Genomic DNA, 20,776 nt, shown 5'->3' on the forward strand with positions numbered 1-20,776 from the left:
CGGGACGCGGCTGTCAGCGCTCTGCCCGGGGCCAGCAACGGCTCCCGAGCGCCCCCCGAGCGCCCCGGGCCAGCCATCCCCACCCGCCCCGGCGGCCGCGCTGCCGAGCGGCGGAGCTCGGGCCGGGCAAGCCGCGGCGGAGGCGGCGGGAGCGGCCGCGCCGCCTGTGTCCTCCGCGGGGCCCGGGAGGAGCCGGGGCCGGGGCCAGCGTCGGGACTGGAGCCCACGTCGGGGCCGGGGCCGGGGCCGGGGCCGGGCTCGGGCCAGGCGGAGCCAAATGCCGGCGATGCCGCCCCTGCCCCAGGCACTGATCCCCGCCCAGCAGCGCCAGCGCCAGCACGGCCAGAGCCGGGCTGAGGCGAGACGGCAGCGGGACGGCCGGGGGCGGGCACGGGGGCATGGCCCAGCCCGGCACGGGGAGAGGGAGGCGGGGAGAGGAGAGGGACGGCGGGAAACGGACACCGAGGGAAGGGTGTCCGACAGCGGGGAAGGGAGAGAAAGAGAAAGAGAGAAAGATAAAGAGTGTTCTAGATTCTCTGCTTTTGCTGCCGCCGCTGCAGCTGAAGCCCCGGGGCCGTTTGTCCGCGTGTGCGTTCCCCGCTCGAGCCCCACGGGCGAGCCCCGCGCGCCCCGGGACAGCCCCTTGGTCTGTCCAAACACGGGAACTTGGCAGTGTTGAGCCCACATGCAGAGCCCTGACTCCTGCACGCCGGCAGAGGAATCCCCTCAATCGCTGCTGTGCATTGTCCTTGCTGCGGGTTAAACACTGTCGGGGCACATTCCCTTGGTGTAGGATTCCTACCTGACCCAAGCACTGCACTTACATCTGCAGTGTTGCTTTCCAGTAAAAACAGGGGAAGGAAAACTGTTGTGTGGCTCATGGTATTTTAGGGTGTCTCAAACATGATAAGTCACCGATCTTAGAGGTGAGGTGCATTTGGAATGAATGGGATGGAGAAGTAGTGCAACATGGGAAAGGGCAGACTAGAAATAAAGAGAGGAAAACATTTTGGAATGTTTCTCTCACTTTCATTTCACTTCTGGAAAGCTGTTTCAGTTTTCCAGGAATCTTCTCCTGTCTGCTCTTCTCAAGAACCTTCCATGGAGAGCAAGGTCAAGCTTGTGTCACAAGATTTGCCACCAGCTGCAGCTTCTCCTGGCTTTCCACACTGCACTGTGTGTGCAGCATGACTTTTGCATCAAAGCAGCACAATGTTTGGAGAACTTTACACGTCCTTTCTTTTTGCTGGTGGGCTGTGGAATTGTGCCACTGGTGAAGTTTTCATTTTAACTGTTTGTGCTGGTTTAAGGCAGATTTTGGGAGGAAACCTCCAAAAGGGGTCGGTCTAGAAAGCAAGTTCAAGCAGCCCCTCCCCCTACTAGTTCAGGAAAAGATTTCCCTGTTAGAGAGCATTTTGGGTAGACACTGTAGCCTATGTGCACAACCCTGCAGGCAAAACAATGGACATTCTGTGGATTTAGAAGCATGCTTGCAAACACTCTGTGTACGTGCCTGATAGTAGAAGCACACTGCCCTTGGGCAGCCAGCATGAGAAAGTTTGCCAACTGCATCCAAGAGAAAAGGATGTGAAATGTTATAAATGAGAAGCTTGACTAGGCCAATATTCAAGCAGCAATCAATTTATTAATTAATATGGTAAAGTATGAGCAATACAGCACTTGGTAACAGTGGGAGAAATTTTCCCTCCAACTGCACGCCAATAGTTGGGGCTTACAGGTATTTAGAGGGGTACTCATAAGCTTTCTCAGCAGTTTCTGTTCCAAATTTTTACGTCACAATTCTATACACTATTGTGATTTAGTTTTTCTCAGGATGTATCCCAGAAAGGAGTATCCCTGTATGGTGGGGTCCAGCTTCCAAAAGAAGAAAGAAGTCTCCCAGCTGGTGAGGTCCAGATTCCAGATGTGGGTTCACCTTTTAATTGCAAGGACTATAAATCTCATAACAGTGATGTCCAGCTTCCCTTGGTTGAAACTATCAGTCCTTGATAGAGTTGATGTTCATCTTCCTTTCTCAAGCTGCTTTTCACTGTTTTGTTAAGGCGTTGAGATAAGCATGTTTCCTTTTGATATATTCTAAAGCTACAGTTTCAAAGATCCTTACTACAAGCAATATTCTATAATTATACTTCAAAAGGTTATTATTGCAAAACTCTTTTTAGCTAGAAGCAGAAAGTTCCTGTCAAGCAGCAACATCCTTAAAGCTTTAATTCGAATGCTCCTAAATCAACTGAAGAGTTATAAAGGTTAATTGCGAACAAAGGAGAGGTTCAAAGGCCTTCTTCCGTGCTTTACTTCCTCAGTTTTTTATTAGAATTGTCTTTGTAACTGTCCCATGATCAGTTTCCACACATATCCCAATCACAGATACACAGGTTGCCTGTATGTACCTGACACAAAACATAGCTTTGTATTTCACAACATAAAAACTAGGTAAGAAAAAACAATGTTATTATTATAAATAGAAATGGATATAATAAATATATACGTAGTTAAATAATAACAGAAAATAATTTGATACAGAATAAAATAAAATAATAAATTACAGCAACATTTTTACATGTTTTAGGATGTCAGTCCCAGGTGGGCCATGTCAGACATGGTGAGGCTGGGGTGAGCAGCAGGCTGTACAAACAGGGTCAGCCCAAAAGGGGTTCATTCGTCTCTGTGCCCAGACCTCCTAAGGAGACATTCAGCATCAAGATCACTTTGGCAATGCTTCTATCACCTCTTCTCTGCAATGAAAAATAAAAAACCACCCATATGATTAAATCCAAACATCATGTGTTTGGTGCACTTTGACATCTTCCTCCTTAACAGAACTCCAAACTGACTCCAATCACTGCACAAGCCCTGGAGACTTGAAGACAATTGAAGGGAGACAAAGAGCTCCTGAGGGCTTTCTGTGTTTTAATCAGCCCCACGGTGGATTTGGGGCTGGGTCCAGGAGCCTCAGGCACTGAGAGAAGGATGAAGAAGCTGCTCAAGGAGTCAGCAGCAAAACTCCAAGTGCCGTGGAGCATGGCTGGGCCCCACTGAGGGCAGGGAGTGCCAAAGGCTCCCAGGGACTGGTGAGAGCAGATCCTTGAGGCCAGGAGTGCAGGGAGCCCAGGGCTCTGGGCAGGGAACTGCAATGCTGAGCAAGGCCTGGGCTGGCTGGGGGAAGCAGAAAGGCCAAGCCCTGAGCCCAGCCTGGGCCAGCAGGGCCTGTCCCTCACGGGTGGCTCGGGGCTCTCTGTGGGGCAGGGGGATGTGATGGGCAGCAAGGACAAATGCCATCAACCTGCAGCCCCTGCCAGCCTGGCCAGGGAGGCCGAGGGAGAGCCAAAGTGCAGCCCCTGCCAGGAAAGTTCCTGCTGTGGGGCCTCCAGAGGCGCTGCCCGAGCCCAGGGCACAAAGGCCTGGGTGCCTGTGGCCCTGCCAGCCCTGCCCAGCCCTCGGCCATCTGTCCTGCAGGCTGTGCCCCCTGTGCGTGCTGCTCCTGTGCCCTGGCCGGCTGCACTCGCCCATCTTGCTGTGCCCCAGCATTTCTCAGCCAGCGTTTCTGTGCCCTCCCTGGGCTCCCTGCACCCAGCGCTGCTGGCTCCTGGCACACAGAGCCGGCCATGGCCCAGCCTCACGCTGCCACACCTCGAGCACCACAATTCCACCCTGGCAGGGACTTTGCTTTCTCCTCAGCTCCAGGCTGAACCTTCCAAGCTGCACTTTGGGGAGGTTTCCTGCAATTCCCACTCCCAAGGAAAGCTCTGTCTCCTGCTGTTCATGAACAGAGAAGGGCTGGTGGGAGAAGTGCTGGTCAGAGGCTGTTTGGGGCATAGTGATCATGAAATTATTGAGTTTTTAAATATTCTGTAAAAGAAGGAGGGGCATCAATAAATCTTCTACACTGGACTTTTGAGGGCAGACTTTGGCCTGTTGAGGATGAAGATTTGGGAAGCACCAAATCAGGTACTGATTTTTTAAAGAGAAACAGCCCATAAAAACAACGAGTTCCAGGAAGGATGGAAACACTGCAAAAAAGAAATCTTGAAGGAGCAAGAGTAGGCTGTCCCTTTGTGCAGAAAGATGACCCAGAGGGGGAAATGACTGGCCTGGCTGGGCATAGAGCTTTTGCAGGAATTTAGGGGTTAAAAAGAGGGTGCATCACCGGGGTCGGGGCCGGGACTGGACCCTGCGTCGGGACCGGGGTCGGGGTCGGGCCAGGCGGAGCCAAAAGCTGGCGATACCGCCCCAGCGCCTTTGGGCGCCCTTCCTTCCTTCCTTCCGGGAGTGGGTGAGATATTTCCCTTCAGCCATGGGCTGCAGCAGCTCTCCTAGAACAGTCTGGCACTGGTGGGAAGTGAGGGGCAAAATCAGAGAGAACATCACAGGAGAGTAAGCCAGGGCATTTTCTGCCACTGAACCAAACTTCTCTGCCTCCTTCTGTACCTACTGCCTAAGATTCTGAGGGAAAAAATGTATGAATAAAAAACTGTGCTAAGCAAAGTGATCTCCAGCTGATGATGAAAATGTCTGAGATGCTTCAAAGCTACAGAAAAAGAAACATGACAATTTAAAACAAGCTGTACAAGGAATATGGAGTGATTCAGAAGTCTCTTGTAAATCAAAGATCTCACTCTTCTGAATAGATGACTTTCATTAATATTTTTCCTGCATGATTTTAAAATAAATGAATCAGCCTATTAAGATCAAAGAAGGGGAAGGAGGAACTGTGTGCTTCATTTTCTCTGCTATCTATTCAGTTATTAATCCAGTGCAGAAAACAAAATCTTCACAAAACCTACTTGAGACACACACCTTTAGACAAAATTATGTTTTGAATTAGTAGACAATATTCTATTATTAGACACCATGTTTTGATTTTTTTTTTACTTTTGACTTAAAATTTTAGCAGAAATACTTTCAATAACTGAATAAACAAAATTTTAACTAATTCCTAAAAGCTGTTGTCTTGCATAAATAGAAAAAATATTTTTAAAGGATGTTAGTATTTGCGCTCCCTAAAACTTCTCTTTTAATGAAAATTTCAAAGGCCTTCAGTAGAGTCTATCCACAGAACAGTCAAGCAGTTCCAGTATCTGCTTTTCCCTCCATTTGTGGAAATAGATGCCTGGGGACAGCTTCTGTCAAGAGAAAGAAACCTCACCAGCCAGATAAAAGTGGGCAAGCAGGAAGCACATTAGAAGCAGCATCTTGCACTGTGAAAGGAAAGTGCTAAGAGCTGGTCCTCACTTTCTATGGCAGATGATATGCTTGTAAATGAGCATTTGATTAATAGCACCTTATCTCCAGAGAACCTGTCTGGACAAAGAAACAGCTTTCTGCATTGGCAGAGCCTGGACTGCTCTTGTGAAGAAGGCTGGCATCATTGCATTGAAGCAGTGGTTTCGTTTGTGAGCGTTTGCACTGCAGGAGCTCTTGCGCCTCCAGGCAGACTCAACCAGCCTGGATGGGCACCTGCTGCCTGGAGCCTCGCTGGCTGCTGGTACACTGCTCTGGGAACTCTGGGGTGCTCAGCATGCAGGCAGGCCACAGCAAAAGTCTCTGAGCAGCCAGCAGTGTTTAAATGGGAAGAAAATCTCATACCACAGTGCACATGGTGAAAGAGCTGTCCATGTCCCAGTCAGTTGTGCAGCCACTTTCAATTTGGCACCTTTGGAATACAAAGCTGTGGAAATGACATAACAACGACATCTGGATCACAGCCTTTGTGTGCCACTGGCAGTTTTTGGAGGAATCCTTTCTGCCTGCTGCAGTTTGAGCTGCTGAGGCTCTGTGCTCTGAGCCAAGGCAGAGTGCCTCCTGATGCCCCACTGCGGGAGCCCCACCAGCAGCTGCTGCTCCAGCTCAGCAGGACACTGCCTGTGCAGCTTGCTCTGGAGCTTCTGAGCGATTGATTCAGCACCCCACTGCAGTCTTCTTGGAACACAGGAGCTCATTTTATAGCACATAATAGATCTAAGAAATGGGCTGTTGGGAATTCATTAACATTTTAAACTAAAGGGGTTTGCAATGTTGTGAACAGTACCACATGATGTATTTAAAAACCATGTCTGGTTTAAGTTTTCTCTCAGTCCTTTGGAAAAAGCTCCTGATGTCTAGGCAATGAATAGTGAAGTCAGATGACCAAGAGCAACCTTCTCTATTGCTGAAATGAACCAGAAGTATATAATATATGACTAGTCAAGGTGTCTGGCTTTCAAACTGGTACCAACAAGAATTATTCTTGTCCCTTTGGGGGATAGATAACATCATAGCTGAGATTTTTAAATCTATCCCCTGCTCATCTCTCCCTGCAATTTGTGCTGCTCTGGTTTTCTGTCTAGAGCCTTCTGAGCAGAGTCCAGCTCACTCAGCATTAGTCAGTTACTGTCATTCCTGGCTCTCTGGGCTGTGTTTTATCTTGAAATGCATGTGATAAAGGAGATAGTGTGAGCTAACCTATACTTCTCAAGGCTGATAAAGCAAGAGGAAATTCTGTTGAAGGAGGACATGGAAATGTACCATGCAGATGACAGGCAGAAGACACATTAAATTCCCAGGGTTGTGTGGCCAGTGATGTCTCTCTTTCTCTGACACATCTTCATTTGTTATTTTGCTAGTTGCCCTTTTGACGACAATTTGCTTCTTCATTTTGGTCATTCTCAGGCCTCCTGATGACAGGCACATGAGAAGAGGAGTGCAGAATATTTTTGTTAGCCTCTCTGGACTCCTGGGCACTTTTCAAGGAGGAAAAAGTAATGACAAGTCAGCTATTCTTTTTCATTTTATTTTTTTTTTCCTTCTGAAAGTGCTGCTTGAACACTGTGAGGAGGAAAAGCAAGCCCCTTGTTTTAATTTCACACACTTATGTGTGCACGCAGGCACACACACCAACCCTCCCAGAAGCAGGAGAGTTATGCCTGCAGGGCTCAGGCTGAGCTGAAGAACAAACTGTTTTAATGAATATTTTGATCAATCTTGCCAAGTTGATTTAGAGTGTGAGTACAGTCTGGGGATTTTTCTCATTAGTAGTGAACTCTATGTTAGAGGAACATGGAGTGGTGAGCTCATTAGCAGCAGCCTGCCTGTGTCTGAAGGCACACACAGTGACAGCATGACACGAGTGACGAGAGACAGGGGCTGTGCTGCTGCATGTTAAAAATATCCCTTGCAGGGCAGCTCTGAAATATCAATTTTACTAACACAGTTCTTACAATCAGTTACCAAGAATTAATAGAAGAGTGAGTTGAGTTGAAAGCATTTCCCTGAAAGGAGATCTGCTGGCTTCTTTGGTGAAGAGTGAAACAAATACTGCAACATCTGCCTTGGATTAGCAGCTTGTCTGCCTCAAAAAGAGGAGCATGCAGCAGATGTGTTGCACAGGAAATCACAGCCATTTCTCTTTACTGAGCAAAGCGTACACAGGATTGCCAGGCTGGCTTTGCCTGTAACACAAACAGCTAGCAAAGCAGCGCTGCAAAGGAATAAATGAACAAAACCGAGGGCAGCAGTAGGAGCAGAGATGAAGCAGGCAGAGCTGTGATGCCACGATGGACTGGCAGCAGCCTCACCTGCCCCTGACTGCAGCCACAGCACAGCAGCAGCTCCAAGGAGCCTGCAGGGGCCAGGACAGAGCAAGCTGCCAGCTGAAAACACCCCTCCTCACCCCCTGAGTGAGTGTCTGCCTCATGGCCCCAAGCATTGCACTTTGTGTCCTCTGTAAAAGCACTTTATGCTCTCTAATGTAACGAGGGAACTTCTGATTGTACATAAAAATGTCCTCTCTTTCTAAATCCTGCTGCACTCTTGACCCAGCGATACCACATGGCAACAAGTTCCAAAGGTTAATGAAAAGTTTTGTAAGAATGTCTTCATGCATTTTAAATCTGTTGCATTTAAATATTTGTGAATACCCTCTTCTTCTTCTGTTGTAGTAAAATTTATATAGAAGTATAGATGCTCTACAATATGCAATTCTTACATATATCTCAGCATTTCTCTTCTGCTATGCTTAAAATAGCCCCAAACTCACCACGAATTGAGTATTTGTTAACACCACTTTTTAAATCTCACTGCCTCTGTCCTGTCCTTGAAACTGGTAGCTCAGAAATCTGTGTCATCCCAAGAAAAGTTCAGCCATCTTCATCACTGGCATCATACATACAGCTGGTTCCTTTTTTTGCTACATCCTAATATTTTTGTCTTGCCTTTCACTGACACTTGGAGCAATATTCAGGGTGTTGCTTTATTTTTTTCTTTCTTTTTTTTCCTAAATAGCTGCTCTGAATTTTGAAATTCCAGGTCTGAATTTATGACAGGAATGCAAAAATTATTTAATCAAGGTTAAGGAAGTGTCCTGATCTTTCTGTTCCAAGATCAATGTGGCAAACAAAGAACAACCTTTATACTTAATGTCAGTGATGAAAATGGTTAAAATACGTGGAAGGATTCTTTCAGAAGTAGTTGCTTGTTTGGGATGACAGCTTGTGAGTCTCAGCTTGTCATTGAAGAGAGACTGAGAAATAAACCCATGTATTTTCCAATTGCCTGCAAATCAAAGGTAGCTCTTGGTCAAACTCAGTTGAGTTGTTTGGATGGCACTGATTTCACACTTCAATTAAATATTTCCTGATCTTTCTAAAATAGTATTTCTTACATTTTAATAATCAAAAATAATTCTTGCTAGTGAGTGTTCCTTGACTATTATTCTCACTTTTTTGTTTTTAATTTAAATAAAATTTTAAAATTTAATAGAAATTTTAAAATGTCACCATTTTCTGGGTTTTTTTCACTGTATAATAATTCTCATTCTCTTTTATCTCTGTTGCTGCATTGTAATACTGTGCAGTTTTGCAATGTTTCACTGCTCATATTATTTGCAATTGTTAATCTCTGAGCAGGTTTTGGTGCAGCTCCATTTCTTGTTCTCCTTGTGACAAATGCCTTCCTCCCCCTCCCCAGCAGGCAGGGGGGTTTCTGGGTGTTATTGGCACTGCATTAGACCTGTTTTGAGAGCACCATAAAAAGTTATGTGCTAGTTTTCAACAGTAAAAAATTTATGCACAGTGGAATAATTTATTTACTGCTAATTGACGTGAAACAATTTGCAATACTTTTTTTTTTATAGTCGAATCAGTAATTATGTTGTAAATAGCCAAATCATCTGCACTAATAACTTAAACATAACTGTATATGCTTTTAATGATCAAAGATTTTTTTTTCATCTAATTTAATCCACTTTGGTTTTAGATACTTACTTGCAAATACAACCAGGTTTAAGAGAATGCACCAGTAATTAATTTTGAGACAGGATCCAAATCATTAGCTTTGATTTATAAGTAAAACATTCTGGGTTTAAGGATATACAGAATAAATCATTTTCTTAATAAAGTGTTTATTTTCTAGAAGAAGCATACAGGATGAATTCTTAGCCTGTGTACTACTCAATGGGAAGTTATCAGTATGGTTTCAGACATGCTCTGCATTCTTCTTTCACCTGTCAGCAGACAAGTTGATGTGTTTGCTCCATACAGCTCTGTCTTTAATCAGGGTGAAAAGATGTAGCTTGACAGAGTGTAATTATTTTAATTGCTGTGGAAAGACAGAGAACTGAATTATAGGAGAAATTTGATTTTCAAGCTTAAGTGTGTTCTAGAACTGAAATAAGATTTCAGACACCTAATGAAATTTTGAGGTCTGAGGGTTGTAGTTTCAGAACTACAATAACTTTTTCTAAAAGGACTCCTCCATTAATGACAATTCTTACACATGTGAACACTTCTAACTTTGGAAAAATTTGGTTTTCAAGCACTTTTAGAGTTTCTGTCATAAAAAATAAAACCAAGCAGCTTGTTCAGCAACCACGCAATCCTTCCATTCTCATTTTTCTACCCTTAAACACTTTCTGTCATGAGTGGACCTATGTTCATTTGACAGTCATGCTAAAATGAAAATAATTTGGATGGCTGCCATCCCTCCACCCCTCCAAGATGTTTTAAATAGTCAGAAAAAAACTAGGAAGCAGTCTTTGGGCTTCAGGTTGCAAACGATCATTGTGGAATGGTGGGACTTTTGATAAACTCTGTGTTTATTTCAGACTGGGACATACTGGAGCTTCACACCCAGGTGTCCCCAAACCCAGGAGCCAGCTGCAGCCCTCCAAGGGCACTTGTGTCACCTCTGTCCATATTCTTGTGCCCTAAATGAATGCCTGTGGCATTCTCATGCTCTGAACGGGATTCCTTCGCCCAGGATTTTCTCCTGGGGAGCTGAAAGGCAGCAAGAGGCCTCAGAAAAAAAGAAAAACAGTTCTTACCTCATTGGCTTCTCCTGTGCTGTGCTCACGTGTGGAATGTGTTTGGAGATTGTTTACCACAGGTGATTGCCTGGCTGGATTCTGGTGTGAGTTGTTCTGACTCTTTGGCCCACCAGTGCCAAACTGTGTCGGGACTCTGGAAAGAGCCATGAGTTTTCATTATTATCTTTTTAGCATTCAGTAAGTATCCTTTCTGTATTCTTTAGTATAGTATAGTATTCTTTAATGTAAAATAGTATCAAAGTAATAAATTAGCCTTCTGATAAGGAGTCCTCCTCATCATTCCTTCCCTGGTTGGCGGCCCTGCATTTACAATAAATGTGCATTTTTTTCACTTTTGGACAGCTTAAAAAATCCACCATTTAAACAAAAGACAACCCTTCTTAAGGCCTTGGTGGCTTTTCCTGCCTGCAAATATTTCTTCTTAGCTCCTGCTCTCACCCTGCCCACAGAGGGCTTGGCCCTCAGCTAGCAGGAGGCTTTGTAGCTCTGTTAGTTGACACCAACAGAAGACACAAAAAGGTGGAGTTTTTTGTCTTTTCTACACTGTTTTTGTGTGAAAAGAGGAGCTCTGGGGATTTGTTGTTTGACATCCTGAGATGCCAGGGAAGGCACCATTTTCAGGCTTTATGGCACATAGTTTAGGCTGTCACTTAGGTCACGCAGCTTAGCATTTTCGCAGTCTTTTCCTCTGAGAAAAAAAAATAATTTTGAAATCTCTGCATTCAGAAATAGAAAAGAGAAGCAGAAGAGCACAGAAATCTATCCCAAAGAGTTTATGCCCCTAAGTGACATGGAGTAGGTGAGAAATACTTTTGATTCTCTTTGACACTTTCTCACCAATTTCTTTCATTTATCATCCATTCATGAGAAGACAGGGCCTGATGCTGTGTTAAGGCAGGCTGCACAGAGCAAAGGTTTACTTCTAAGTAAAGTTGACATAATTTAAATAAGTACAGTTGGGAAAAAAAACCCAAAACCCAAACCAAACCAAAACCAGCCAGGTTTTTAGATGCAATAGTTTTGGTTTGGAGGTGGTGTTTTTTTGTGGTGGTTATTTTTTTCCCCACAGAGATATTTCTAATCAATATTACTTATAGATGGGCTGTAATTTCTTTATATATTCCTCCAGACAGATAACAACCACAAAAGTTCTCACATGCCTGGGGGACTATTTCTACAATTCCATGGACTGAAATTGGCTGCAAAAATAATCTTAGAGCCACTTGAGTAATCTTGCACCTGTTACATGATTACTTGTTACAGACTGATGGAAAAGCTAGCACTTTTGCTCAACTTGTCAAGTGACATCTGGAATCCCTGAAGTACTCATTAAAAATCAGTTTCACTGCCAATGCTGCCATATAAAAGTACTTTTTTTTTCTTTTAGAGAAATGGATCATACACCCTGTACATATTACCCAGTCACAGAAAGAGTCACTGCTATAATTATTAGCTTTTCCCTGCGTGAAAACACAGTATGGGACACTGTTTGAGGCACTGGAACTGTCAGTGCCTTTTTGAGTGACACAAATGGAGTAATCTCAGTAGAGGTTTCCATATGTGCTTTGTTTGTGGTGGGAGGCAGGACCATGAATGAGTAAAAACTCAGCAGATGAGGGGTCCTATTAGTGGTTGGTTAAACCCTCTGGAGCCCAGCTGGCAAAGAGAAGGACATTTCTTCATGTAGGTGATTTTCCAAACCAAGCTGCAACAAGCAGACAGGTGCTGGGGTGGTGATGGAAACCCAGTCTCAGAACCTGAGATGGTCTCAGTCACTGGGGGAGGTGTTCACTAATTGCTAGAAAAGGTGCATTGTAACTAATTAAACATTAATCACCCTCTGTTCAGTGCTAAGCAGGGCTGTATCAGAACAACTCCCTTGAAATGAAAGAGTTGTCCTATGACCAATGTACAGAAGTGTTGCCTGTCTTTGCCTTTCCCTGACTCTTCCCCATTCTATTCTGCAGTTCCTAGGGCATGCCTGGCTGAAACTCATCAAGAATTACAATTTTATCAGGCTGAGATAAAGCTCAGTGGAAATGCAGCCCTCAGTGAGCGTGGCAGGGAGCTCCAGGACAGGACACCTGGGCACCGGACCATGAAAGCCTGAGAGGGAACAGCCAGCAAATTACTGCCTCTGCAGGAAGTCTGAAATGTTTCCTTCTATTTCTTTCACATATTAATGCTGCATTGACAGCTGCTCAAGCTTAAAACATCTTTAACTGAAAGGTTAAATGAGAGACATGGGAAGATCCCAAAGAAAAGGTTCATCTCTCTTTATAGTCATGTCATATGGGTTTGTGTTACCCAGTGGCAAGTCTTTCTAGATTCAATTTATTGACAGTGAATACTTGAAGCTTCTTGTATCCCTTACTTCCTTTTATTTGTGCAAGGCTATTCAATACAACATCTGCATCCATGCTTCCTAATAGCTTCATCTGTGGATCTCTCTAAGTGAGGTTTTTTTTGCATTGTAAGATGTACACAAAAGGTTTGTTGTTGATTACACATATAATTTCTTACAAGTCAACACTGCTGTTGTAAAGAGGTTCTATAGCAAAACATATTTTGAACTGTTTTTTTCAGGCACCAACTTTCCTTTCAGTTTAAGACATGGTTTTAATTATAAATAAAATTAAATTAAATTTTGATTATAATGTATAAAATATTTGGGTTTTTTCTTAAAAAACACCCAAACAACAACAAAGGAAAAGCATACACAATCCTTTAGCTTTAATGAATAACTGAATAATATGGGTCAGGAGAGGAGCTTCATGAAATACATATTATAGAAAAATGACTTGCTCTCCCATCCAGGGTCAGAGCAGCCATCTGAGATAATAGAGAATTCCTTTTTTTTTTTTTTTGCCCATGCAAAACTATAAAAGCTAAAGAAAACTGCAAAATAAAGGAAAATCCAACACAAATAATGTTTTAGAGAAAGCCAGAGTTAACACTTTTTCAAAATATCACCCATTTTCCAGTAAGAACCAATAAACTGGTGGTTTTTAAGCCCAGACAGCCAGTTTTGGTGAGACAGCTATGAGAAGTGCCTGGAATCCCACACTCAAGGTGCAGTTCTGTGGGAAATGGATTTGTAAAGAATTCCCAAAACCTGATAGAAAGTTCACATAGTCTTGTACATCTGTATGTAAACACTGAGATAAGGTGTGTTGATTTAGGAAGGCTCTAGAATAGAGATGACATTGTTGAGAGAGAGACTGAACAAGAAATAACTTTTAATAAGTTTCATAAGTTTAATAAGTTTCAAAATATGCCCTTGTGAAAAGACTAGATACTTTAGAGAATTAGAACTGTGAAAGATGGATTGTAGTAGGATCACCTGGGGTAAAAATATAGGTGATTGGTGTTAGAAGTAATAGTGGCATTGTGTGGTAAAAGCTAACAGGCTGAAAAGTGTTTATAAGCATTTTAATTGAGGAAATATGGCCTTCCTAAGTCATCACACCTTAACTCAGTGTTTGCACAGAGATGTACAAGACTGTGTGAGCTTTCTGCCAGGTTTTGAGAATTCTTTACGAATCCACTTCCCACACAGTTCTTGTCTTGTTTTTGCAGTGGAGCAAGAGATAAGACGGGGCTTAGATCTGACCTACAACTTGGGCTTAGGCTGACCTGGGTGAGGCGTGAGGGCAGGGGGAGATGAGAGGTGGCCTGGCTGGAAAAGAACACTGGTACACACAGCATGGAGCCAGGCATGGCTGTGGGGAAGGTCAGAAGGGAAAAGAAATAAAAATAATTACTAGCAGAAATGTGATGGGACAGGAGAGAAAAAACTTCAGGTTTTTGGCAATTCTGGTGCCTGAGGGTGAAGCTGTCAGTGCACCTCAAGATCTGTGCACAGCCAGGACAGAGCTGCTTTGAGTTTCAGGTGTGAAATACTGTGTGGTGTGCCAGAGTGAACTGGGGAACGGTGGGACAGGGATTTCAGGGAACAAGTACCTGCTCTTTAGGGAGAAGAGCTGAGAGACTGCACCTTAAACCTTCATTTCTCCTTAGTGTGTGTGCAGGGTGATGTGCTGTTCTGTGCACATCTGTGCTGTTCTGTGTTATGGGAACTAATACCATGTTTGCTGTTGGTTTGGAGATTTCATACTGTTCCACCCCCACCCGTCAGAACATTTCATTACATCTCTCAGGCAATAGAAAGGACTTTTAGGATTATTAGGTGAGTCATTATATTACTAGATATGGTTTTGAAAATATGGGCAGAGCTGTCATTTTGTAAGTCTGTCAGATGGCAGGAAACAACAGAGAATAAGGGGAAAACCATCAATTCCTACCTCCATATAGCTCATATTGCTAAACTAGTTACCCCCCACTTGTAACTGGGAATTTAGAAGGGTGAGTATTGCTAAAAAACACCTTGGCACTGCTTACAGCAAACTTCAGCTGCCATTTGAAAGCTGTGGGCAATCCAGGACATCCTACACTGGAAGTTTGGACAGATATCCCAAAAAGCCTTGGGCTTAACACCAAGTTCTGCATTTCCAGTCTGCACTCACTGCTGAATATTTGGATATTTGCAGAGCCTGAGCTACAGTGTCTTTGTAAGTTAAGCAATAAATAAAAATTTAATTCATAATCTTGGTGTATTCTTCAACTCAGAATTAAAATTTTCATGTCTTTTCCACTTGTAGATCTACTTCTACCACAGTCAGTGATGTTATATCACTGCAGAAAGACATCTCTTACAATTGTATTTTACAAGGCAACTGAGTGCCAGTGTCACTATGCAGAGTCCCTTGGCAATTGTAGAGACATCTCCTCCAGAATATGGAAATATTCACTTGTGCATGTGCATTTTCCTGGAAGCTTATCCCCTAGAACTTTTAAATTAGTGCTCTATTCTGATCACCAGGTGTGCAATTTGGCAATGTCCTGTTGTATACATTGAGTGTGAAGGCACACAAGAGAAAATGTGACTCCCCATCCTGTGAAGAAGTTTTCTGTATGTGAGATATTAGGACCTGAGTTAGTTTACACTGACTCAGGGGCAGAACAGAATCCTGTCAGAAGGTGACACAGAATGGATTCTGCAGGGTAAAGCCATTTCCAAAAGATCTGCTCCACATCTTCTCCATACTAAGACTCTGATAGCCGTACATTGCAACACATCTCTCACCACAAGAAGCACTATTTCATTCCAGAAACATTCCATCCCGCACTAAAGGATGGCACTGAGAAACTTCACTGACTGTCCATCTAAATTTCTCTTCTTATTTCACTGTTTTACATGATGGTTTTGGTCTCCTTAATGCCATCTCACAGATTTAGACAAGAATTCTTTTACTCACTAAGAAGTCAAATAAGGGGCTAATTTTTTGCAGGCAGTGCAAAAGATGAATTGTAAACATACACTGGAAATATACACTGGACCAGATATTCCTATCAAAAGCAGATAAACATGAATAGATCCTAGATCAAACAAGGGATTCAGGGTACTTGTGGTTCAGTTGTTTTGGTTTAACTATCAGCTTGTCTACAGGAACAAATCAGCTGTGAATACTAAAAGTTCTTAGCAGAGATTTTTTTTTTTTCTGGGCGTGTGCAATGCTCTAAATTTATTTTTGTCCCTTACCACAATATTTCCTGTAAGTTGACCAGACTGTATCACAGAAACTCCAGGCAGAAAATTGATGAACATCAAAAATCCATAGTTAAAGCCTCTCCCTCAGCTCTGGAGCCACCACACATGCTGTTGATACAGCGTTTTGTAAGGAAGGGGCATGGTACCACCACAGTGATGTTTCCATAACCAAGGTGCAGATGTGAGATGAATGGCCAGGATGAATCCCAAGTTGAAGGAGTGCCTCAAGAGTAAAGTAAACTGCAAATCACCAGGAAAAGAAAGAAAAAATACCCAGGTATGTTCATGCACAGGCACGCACACTGATATTTCTCAAGGGGGACTGGTTTGATAAAAATTATGACCTTTTTTCCTCTACCCTGTTTTATTTTCCAGTACTAAAAATATTGCAGGTGCCTGAGGCGTAAGTCAGAGCAAGCCTCCATTATCACTGCAGAGACTTGGCAACTTTGCTCATTAGGCTTCCTAGGATCTGACTGAGTGACCTTGTTTGGTGGGAAGGCACAGATGGAGTCTGTCAGGAAATCTTGTTCATGTAGCAAGTATTCCTGCTGCTAGATGAGGTTTGCACCTCGTACCAGCGTTCCTAGCCCCAGTGAACAACCACTGTTCCCTCCTCCCACTGTCAGCCCCTTATTTCATGCCACCAGGTACTCCAGCACTTCTTTTTACTGTCAATTACCAAAAAGAAAGAGAACATCTCGCTGTGAGTGTAGGATGATCTTTCTCTCAAAGGCAGTCGTACACCTCACTTCTAGAGAAGCTGATGTTTGCTTTTACATTTGGTTGTGTTACCTGATAGACCCTAAGGCTTTCTTCTGCTGGGAGTCTGTTCCTGAGCTTGAGAAATAATTCTATTATAGGAATGCAGTTTTTTACTAAAGTCATACTCACACAGTTTACAATACAATATAAATAACTAATATATAAGTAATAAATAAAAGGTTTATCTATGAGCCAATTTTAAGTGGTCTAAACTTTCAGGATGTAGCCTATTTAGTTTCAGTGAGGAAATAAAAAGCTGCTTTTAAAGTTCAATCAGCTTCTAAAGGGCAATGCTAAAAATGTGACACCACCTTGGCTCAGTGAATGCCTTTGGGTAAAAGAAGAGGGATACAAGAGTAACTGAAATATTTAAGTAAAATTCAGTGTTGTGACCCTGAACACCAGGACAAAATTCACGTTGTATAAGCCATATTTCTAAGTGCAATAAACCATATCTATAAGTGATATTTTCTAAGTGTTTTGCACTGCTGAAGTACAGTGGCAAAGCTGAGAGTGGTTAGGGACTCCCATTTTTCAGTTCTGCCTTCAGATTTATTTACTAAGTTCCCCATCCAAAGGCAGATGTGAAGACATCATTTCAAAGCAACAGCTTTGCAGATTTTGAAATGATATTCCATCCTGCTTTGCAGATGAAAGAATCAAGCTTGACATCAGAAACTGGGATGGATTTCTAGTGTCTCTTCCCTGACCACTTGGTTCTACAGGCTAGTTCAGGGCTCCCGCACAAAGAATTCTGAGCCTGAATCCAAGGAAAAGCAGCTTTCTGCTGCCTGTGCCTGTCCCTGCAGGAGCGGCTGCTGCAGGGTGCTCTGCAGCACCTGGTGACTTGGATTGCTGAGAAGGAAGGAAGAGAACAGACAGAAGCCACCACATGGCTTTTACTGCTGCCTTTGCACCCCTCATCCCTCTTCTAAAAGCCAGCAAGGCTCTGCAATGGAAAGCCAGCACTGCTCACAGCCTTACTAAGGCTTATAGTGCCTGCTTGTTTGTTTTTAAATACGAAAATTTATCTCATCCCATGGGTGTTTCTGCCAAGTTCTTGGTGCTTCCAAGGTTCCAATACTTTATTAGTTAAAACTCCTCTGTGCTGCTTGCTCCTGTAGGGATTATGAAAAGAAATTAAATTTAGGGCACCAAAGATCATCACAGACAGAGGAATAAAACCTCCCTGCAAGCTTAATTACCACAACAAGATGGGCTGATAACAGATAATATTTTGCTACCTAGTCACCAAAGGTGACTAATTGGGATTTGCATGTTATGAAGACTTTTTAAAGATGTGAGCTGATATTTGTGCCAATTTTGCACACTGGAGTTCAAAATCAGATTGATTCTTTCTGAGATTGGTAGGTCAGGATTGTCAAGCCCTTCCTTCCACTTGTCCTTGTTCACTGGAGCTATTTTCTTGTGAGCGTGGCTCTGTATGGCAGGGATCAGAGCATTCCATGCCCTGCACTACCATTTCTGCAGGTGCCTGCAGCAATGAAGGAGCAAGCCTTGGCAATTCTCCCTGGTAAGAGTCTGTTCTCGTGGTTAAATGACACAGCCATGGAAGTGGAGCCTCAGATTGCTCCTGCATCTCTGCAGACACACTTGCAGAGAAAATATTCTGGTCCTAGGAAAACACCATTCCCTTCAGCTGACAGGCTCTGCAATGAAAGCCTGGGGGAGCTGGAAGAAGTGAAATTCAGATTGCCTTCATTTTATCAAAATATTTATCAAAATAAAACTACATTTTTTTCCCCTGCAGAAAATTCATGTTTCCATTGCTAGTTGATTTTACCCAATCCATCCTAAACCATCCAGATTTTTTGGTGAGGTGTTGTTTTTCATTACATGCCAATGCAATTTTCCCTGAATAAAAATTCTCCATTTGTACTGTACTATTATTGTTGGGTTTTTACCTAACTTGCTAAATTTAGAAATGGAAACAATCAGCAATGAATAAACTACTCTCAGACAAAAAAAAATACCTAATGCAAGTGCTGTACTTTTTATCTCTATGTTGAGTTTCTCTATTGAGCTATACTTGACAAATACTTGAATTACTGAGATGTTGGTTTCTCAAACACCAAAACAAATTTGCCACTGATTATGGCCACCTAGAATTGTCCTGGAGCAACATTTTGCTTCACAAGGCTGGATTTGCTGCTAACAGTACAAACTTCTTTCCTGTTTATTTGTTGAAATAACTGTGCTTATTTCTGTAAATTGGGATTAGGACTAGTTTATTTCACATCACTAATGGGTAGCTCACAAAATAGCCATTAAATGTTTTCAGATTATTAAAAATACTGAAGGGGAAATCAAAATTTATCACTACATCATTAATTTAACCATAATTCTTTACCTTCCTACAGGCCACTGTCAACACCTTTCAAGCAAGCTCTGAGGGCAAAGTCAATGAGTTGTGTTTTGGAAGGTTTCTGATTTCATTTAAATCCATGCAAATCCAGTGTAACACTATTCAAGTGTATCGATAATAGAAAACTTTCCACTGAAATTAGTTTTATATGTGGGAAAAATACTATTTTTTTTTTACAAAACTGGTCATCCTTCTTTAAAAAAGCCCAGCCAAAGAAGAACAATGATCTGATTTTCATGGGAAATTTTAACAAAAAGTGATGTAATATTACTTCTCTGTATTCTCATATGGTATATAAAATAATCCTACAGGACTCTGGAGCTTTTTAATGACTGGCAACAGCTCCAATGTCCTTGATATGTGTCATGGCATGGATTATTGCTCAAATCCATGCAAAGCAATTTCCAGTCAAGGGAAACAACTGTCCATTGGTTTGCTCTGATACATTTTCAGAGTATCCCTACAGCCTCCCATGGATGTGCAGCTGCTCAATTACAGCTTAATTGCATGACCCCGTAGGGTGACACCCAAGGAGTGCTCGTGGTACGTGGTGACATTCAGAACAAAGCAAAAAAGCAAATACAGTGAAGACTGCAGTTCACACAGGAAGGGAAAGCAGACCATGTGAAAAGAAAGATGTCATTCCATCATACAGTTTTCACACGTTCTTGTTTACAAATCTCTAGGATGTGTGTGTGGCCCTAAAATGCCCACTCTGCCCATCAACTGATCTGAAGACACACAAAAACACTGTTCGTTTCTTATCTACAGGAGAAAGAATAAACCAGAAGAAAACAACCAGTATCTTTCTCACCAAAGCTCCTGGAGAATCTCCTTGTTAAAACCAAGCAAACACCTTTTAGCAAGGCTAGTGTGCTAGACAGCATCACGAGCCACTGGGGAAATTGGAAGGCACCTTCAATCTTCTGGATATTCCAGATTTGGGAATATCTACTGCAACAGAAATTGGCCAAAAGCAGCAATTTTATGGCAGGTATTCAGACCTCACCATACGCTACCAAACACACCTGGTCCAGGGAATAATCCTTTTTGTCACACATAATTGTATTGTGGAGTTACAGGAAATTGGTAGGACAGAGAATTTCTACCCAGCTCCCAGCTCTGTCTCCTATGATGCTTCAAATCAGGTTTAATTATTGCTTTCTTTTTTTTTTTTTTTCCTGGCAGGATGTTGTGATGGTTTCATGCCAAAAGGTTTGAAGAAAGCTCACTTTTAATGCAGCATTTATGGCATGGCTTTAGGTATTTTACTGCTTACTTGAAACAATATTTGGACATTTTGTTATCCACTTTGGAAAACTATTTTATATACACTTCACACTACATCCATCTTAAGGAGTGTCTTAAAGAAATTACTGTAACTTAAGGAGCCAACAAACAATAGCTATAAAAATGATGTGTGCATAAATAAGACAATGGAGAGCTAAGACAATAATTCCATCAGTCTGTATCATCCTTTTCCAGACCAATGTTTTAAAAGAGCAGCACCTTTTTCTTTGTGACAAGGCTTTTCTCCATGCCTAGTAAGATTCTTCTATGTCCTAGGAGTAACCCATGCAATTTGAAGAAACAGGTGAAAGACAAAAAGATAATATAATGAAAGTCATAGAGTGACAGGGAAAGAAAGAGTCTGTAAAGCAGAGTTGTCATATTACCATAATTTCTGTCACTG

At 42.7% G+C, this 20,776-nt stretch overlaps 1 protein-coding gene and 2 long non-coding RNA genes across 3 annotated transcripts in view; 1 reads left to right on the top strand and 2 right to left on the bottom strand.

Moving 5' to 3' along the window:
* LOC135301975 (serine/threonine-protein kinase pim-1-like) overlaps positions 1 to 400 on the bottom strand; it is a 10,416-nt gene extending 10,016 nt beyond the window's left edge. The window contains exon 1 of the mRNA XM_064422555.1: positions 88 to 400. Within this exon, the coding sequence (XP_064278625.1) occupies positions 88 to 400 (313 nt within the window). The remainder of the gene's footprint in view (positions 1 to 87) is intronic.
* LOC135303948 (uncharacterized) overlaps positions 1 to 12,987 on the top strand; it is a 25,231-nt gene extending 12,244 nt beyond the window's left edge. Inside the window, exon 2 of the long non-coding RNA XR_010365371.1 lies at positions 11,709 to 12,987. This is a non-coding gene — a long non-coding RNA (uncharacterized LOC135303948). The remainder of the gene's footprint in view (positions 1 to 11,708) is intronic.
* Positions 9,380 to 20,776, bottom strand: part of LOC135303947 (uncharacterized) — a 25,640-nt gene continuing 14,243 nt past the window's right edge. The window contains exons 2-3 of the long non-coding RNA XR_010365370.1: positions 10,319 to 10,454; positions 9,380 to 9,594 (exon numbers count right to left, since the gene is read on the bottom strand). This is a non-coding gene — a long non-coding RNA (uncharacterized LOC135303947). The remainder of the gene's footprint in view (positions 9,595 to 10,318; positions 10,455 to 20,776) is intronic.

The sequence above is a fragment of the Passer domesticus genome, chromosome 6, assembly GCF_036417665.1.
Source record: "Passer domesticus isolate bPasDom1 chromosome 6, bPasDom1.hap1, whole genome shotgun sequence".
Classification (NCBI taxonomy): domain Eukaryota; kingdom Metazoa; phylum Chordata; class Aves; order Passeriformes; family Passeridae; genus Passer; species Passer domesticus.